Genomic DNA, 5,000 nt, shown 5'->3' with positions numbered 1-5,000 from the left:
TTGTCTTAGCAACTAGCTAAAACACATTTATTTTATTTCAGGTAATTATTTTTCATGATGATTTTAGTAGTAGTTAAAGAAAATAACCCTGCACACACAAGCATTTAAAAAGAAATAGTAATAATGATGACATTAAGAGAGTCTGTGTGTTTGTGTCGTACACACCTCTGTGTCTTGTATTTTGTTCTTGAGCGTCTGTTGGAGAAAGTTGAAGGCGTACTCTTGAGTGTTTGCTTCCACCATCACCTCACGTGCCTCCTTCAGCTCGTTCTACACACACACACACACACACACACCTGTCAATCATCTCCATCACCTGATCACGGCTCTATAGAGTGCATTAGTGCCTGCCCACTTTTCTCCATTCATTTCTCCCTCTGGGATTTAAAAAAAGACCTGGTTAAAGCGCCATGAACCAAAGCAAAACAGACTGTGAACTGAACATCTTTAGTGAGAGAAAGAACTACAATCCCACGATGCACTGCGAATGACATAATCAAATAAAAAATGATGGAGGATTATAAAACTACTTATAACGACTCCATTACGTCATTTGCATTCATGGGAGTGGGCGGAGCTAACAAGCTCTAGTTTCGAAAATTTTCAGCACAGCATTATGGGTAATGTAGTTCTTCATCAAGAATTCCACTGTTAAACATGATTATTTTAAGAATAAGTTGAAATAATGCAGGCTAACAGGTTCAACAGAAGCAAACACCATTGATTTGCAACCTCACAGCTCACGGTCTTTAAAGGTTTATAAGTTATCATTAAAAATCGGTGTCCTTATGGAGAAAACGAACTGTACCTCCATCTTTTTGAAGCGCTCCTGCATCACGTTGTTGTTGCTCTCTAACTCCACGATCCTCTCTCTCAGCCGGTTGGTCTCTCCCTGCATCTGTGTGTTGGTCCGCAGAAGATCTTCATTGTTCACCAGAAGTCCTCGCATCTCGAAGCGGATCTGATTCCTCTCCTTCTCCAGCTCGACGCTCTCCGCCTCCAGAAACTGGTTCCTCTGGAGCACATGCATCAACACACGTTAAAGATAATCTACATTTGCTGCATGAATTCTGTGGAAAAACTTGAGCATTTTTCTCTTACTGACAGCAGAGAACCATTGTAAAACTTATTGTAAAGTGTTTCCAGCTCATGCATGTCTATAAAGACACCTCAACAAAACACTGAGCAAAACATTTCAGTTTTTCTGGATGATTTCCAGTGGACAGAAACCTCTGGAGAACAGCAGAAGAACACTATAGTGTGTGTTTGGCTGTGGAGAGTGTGTGTGTTTTGCTATGGTGAGAGTGTGTGTGTGTGTGTGTGTGTTTGACACTGACCCTGCGACAGTCGTCCAGCTGATTGGTCAACTCCTGCACGTAATCACGCTTGTTCGGCTGGTTGTTTCGCTGCATGAGTTGACTCGGTGTCGCCTTCTGGAGAACAACAGTTCAAATACGTTTCATTTTTACTTCGTTATAGTTAAACACAAAGAGTCAGTAAAACACCAATTTATGGCTATATTGAATAATATATATATATATAAAAGTTTTAGTTATTTAATTATACATTTAAATTAATATATATACATAATTGTAAAATTATAAAATATACATTTATTTATTTAATAAAAAATAAAAATATATATAATTATACTTAATTTAAATATATACATTTTAAATAGTAATTTATTTAATTAAATGTATATATATACATATATTATCTTTATATATATATATAGAATGAATATTTAATTAGTTATTGTATTATTTTATTTAATATATACACACATATATATATATATAATTCATTTAAATCTATAATTTAAAAATGTTTTATACATTTATTTTATTACATGTTTATATACATATATTACCATTACATCAATTAATTAAATATTTATAATATATACTTGTGTGTGTGTGTGTGTGTGTGTGTGTGTGCATAATCTATTACTGTAATTAATATAAATATGTTATTAGATTATTTAAATTATATATATATATAAAATTCTTAGTATAGAATTATATTAATATATATGTATTTTGTATTATTCTATTTAAATAATATATATAAATTCATTTAAATCTATAATTTTTTTACTAAACTTTAAATATTTGTCAAAAAATTATTAAAAATAAAATAATATATATATGTGTGTGTGTGTGTGTGTGTATGTATGTATGCATAATTTATTAAAATAATTATAATTAAAATAATTATGTTATTATATTATTTAAATAATTATATATCTATCTATATATTTATTAAAAAAAATTCCAACAATTTCATAAAAACTATATTGAAATGTTTTAGGGTGGTTTTATTAATAATCCTCATTTGACAGTGAGGAATAAACTCACGCTCACATCTCGTCTGCGTGTCAGACTGTCGTAGCCGATGCGCGAGCGGTGACTGAGCGCCGGACTCGTAACGGGACTCACGCTTCGGTTCAGACCAAAGAGGTTCATCTCAGAGACGCCAGGTGACATCACTTCCTGTGTCTGATACAAATACAACAGTCAATAATCCTGCAGTGTGACAGATGAAGTTTTATCTCGTGTAGTCTGGATCGATATTAAGTCACAAAAGCTATAATAATTATAAAAGAAGTGGATTATCATTGTTGAAGACAGTTAAGTATTTATGTGACACTTTAGGTGTTCATACACACACGGATGGAGCTGAAGTACATGTTTTGTCCACTAGAGGGACACACACTTATTTACCTTAAAATCTGCCATTCTGTTGATGGGATTGTAGTCCAACGACAGCGTTGCATATGGACTGTTGAAAACTCTGGGAGGACTGTCAAAGCCGCCCATCTGGAGGAACACAGAGGCATTACTGTACATGACTACTGTACATGACTACAGTAAACGCCTACTGTACATGACTACTGTGAACGCCTACTGTACACGACTACTGTAAACGCATACTGTACTGTACATGACTACTGTAAATGCCTACTGTAAACGCCTACTGTACATGAATACGTAAACACCTACTGTACATGACTACTGTAAATGCCTACTGTACATGGCTACTGTAAACGCCTACTGTACATGCCTACTGTAAATGCCTACTGTGCATGGATACTGTAAACGCATACTGTACATGGATACTGTAAATGCCTACGTAAATGCATACCGTAAATGACTACTGTACATGACTACTGTAAATGCCTACTGTACATGACTACTGTAACTGCCTACTGTAAATGCCTACTGTACATGACTACTGTAAATGCCTACTGTAAATGACTACTGTAAATGCCTACTGTACATGGTTACTGTAAACGCCTACTGTACATGACTACTGTAAATGCCTACTGTACATGACTACTGTAAATGCCTACCGTAAATGCCTACCGTAAATGACTACCGTAAATGCCTACTGTACATGACTACTGTAAATGCCTACTGTAAACACCTACTGTACATGACTACTGTAAATGCCTACTGTAACTGCCTACTGGGGCGGCAGTGGCTCAGTGGTTCATGTAGATTGTCTACAAACCGGAAGGTTGGTGGTTCAATCCCCGGTTCCACCTGACCAAGTGTCGAGGTGTCCTTGAGCAAGACCCCTAACCCCAGCTGCTCCCGACGAGCTGGATCGCCTTGCATGGCTGACACCGCCGTCGGTGTATGAATGAGTGAGTGAATGGGTGAATGTGAGGCAATATTGTAAAGCGCTTTGGTGGCCATTGGGTCTGTGAAAGCGCTATATAAATGCAGTCCATTTACCATTTTACTGTAAACACCTACTGTACATGGCTACTGTAAATGCCTACTCTACATGGTTACTGTAAACACCTCCTGTTTTTATTTGTACATTTTATTTCTATATTTTTAAGCGGACACTCACGGACACACTGTCCCAGTCCCGGGACGACAGCGACTCCATGGACCCACGCATGGCTGAGCTGATCCTCCTGAGGTTCCCGTTGGTCCCGTTGGATCCCACGGAGCCGTTGGACCCCAGGAACAGCTGGTATTTGGGGTTGGGCCGGGCTTTAGGGGTGGAGGGTTCGTCATCAGACGGAGGACTGCTGTTCTGCTTCTCCCCGTTGCAGCCGTTGGAATGCTGGGTAAGAGAGAGAGAGAGAGAGAGAGTGACGATAGAGCCGGGGTTCCAGGGCCTTATTCAATCAACACAAGATCAGACGCATGTTGTGTAGTTACAAACACTGAGACGCAACAAACACAGACATGCACATCTAAAGCGCTCATGCGCAGGGATAAAATTTTTTTAAATTTTTTTAAAAATTACTTTTTTTAAATTAATATCAATTTTAAATCATAATAAATAAAATAATAATAATAATAATAATAATTTAAAAAATAAAATAAAAAAATCTTAAAAAATCTATATTTTCTTTATTCAATTAAAAAATAAAGTAAAATAAATTAAAATTAAATATAAAATAGAAGTAAAAATAAAATAAAAAAATAAAATTATATTTTTATAAATCTAAAATAATATAAATAAAAAGGGAAATATAAAAATAAAAACGATTAGTAAAACATCATTTCTCAATTCCACTCGAACAACACATGCGCAGACAAAACGCTCTGAAACATCAAGACGAGTGTGTTGGATTGATTAGTATCAGAGCTGATTGATGAAGCGTGCAGCTGGAAATCAAACGGATGATTGACAGGTTGATGTGAGGCGAGTGGAGGATGATTGACAGGTTGATGTGAGGCGAGTGGAGATTCGCAGTGAAGCAGAGCGACTGACGACTGCGAGCGATCGGATCCGATCCCGGACTTACCGGACCTGGAACAGGAGCATCCGGACTCTCTGTCCTGGGCTTTTGTTGCTTGAGTTCTTTAGTGTTGTGTTTGTCCTCTTTAGTGTGTTTAATCTGATCTTCCTCCTCCTTCTTCTTCTCTGTGATGGGACGTTTCTGCTCTGAGGTGTCTGGTAATTTGGGATGTGGTATTTCTCCGGATGACACCGGGTTCTGGTTCTTCCCTCTTTCTTTGCTTTCATGTCTC

At 37.0% G+C, this 5,000-nt stretch overlaps 1 protein-coding gene and 1 long non-coding RNA gene across 5 annotated transcripts in view; one reads left to right on the top strand and one right to left on the bottom strand.

Moving 5' to 3' along the window:
* LOC309478108 (uncharacterized protein) overlaps window positions 1-5,000 on the bottom strand; it is a 43,161-nt gene that overhangs the window by 11,860 nt on the left and 26,301 nt on the right. For 2 of the 4 annotated variants that reach the window (XM_082141605.1, XM_082141606.1), the window contains 7 exons: window positions 4,775-5,000; window positions 3,865-4,083; window positions 2,727-2,822; window positions 2,361-2,501; window positions 1,338-1,433; window positions 809-1,015; window positions 166-270 (listed from right to left, as the gene is read on the bottom strand). The exon at window positions 4,775-5,000 is cut by the window's right edge and continues 260 nt beyond it. In XM_082141605.1, the coding sequence (XP_081997731.1) occupies window positions 166-270; window positions 809-1,015; window positions 1,338-1,433; window positions 2,361-2,501; window positions 2,727-2,822; window positions 3,865-4,083; window positions 4,775-5,000 (1,090 nt within the window). The remainder of the gene's footprint in view (window positions 1-165; window positions 271-808; window positions 1,016-1,337; window positions 1,434-2,360; window positions 2,502-2,726; window positions 2,823-3,864; window positions 4,084-4,774) is intronic. The other 2 variants (XM_082141607.1, XM_082141608.1) reach the window with 2 other exon arrangements.
* Window positions 1-5,000, top strand: part of LOC309478241 — a 100,661-nt gene that overhangs the window by 82,937 nt on the left and 12,724 nt on the right. The gene's annotated exons all lie outside the window — the stretch shown is intronic.

The sequence above is a fragment of the Leuciscus leuciscus genome (assembly GCF_965113295.1).
Source record: "Leuciscus leuciscus genome assembly, chromosome: 16".
NCBI lineage: Eukaryota > Metazoa > Chordata > Actinopteri > Cypriniformes > Leuciscidae > Leuciscus > Leuciscus leuciscus.
Note: the sequence above shows the minus strand (reverse complement) of the source record. Positions and strands in the feature narration are given on the sequence as shown.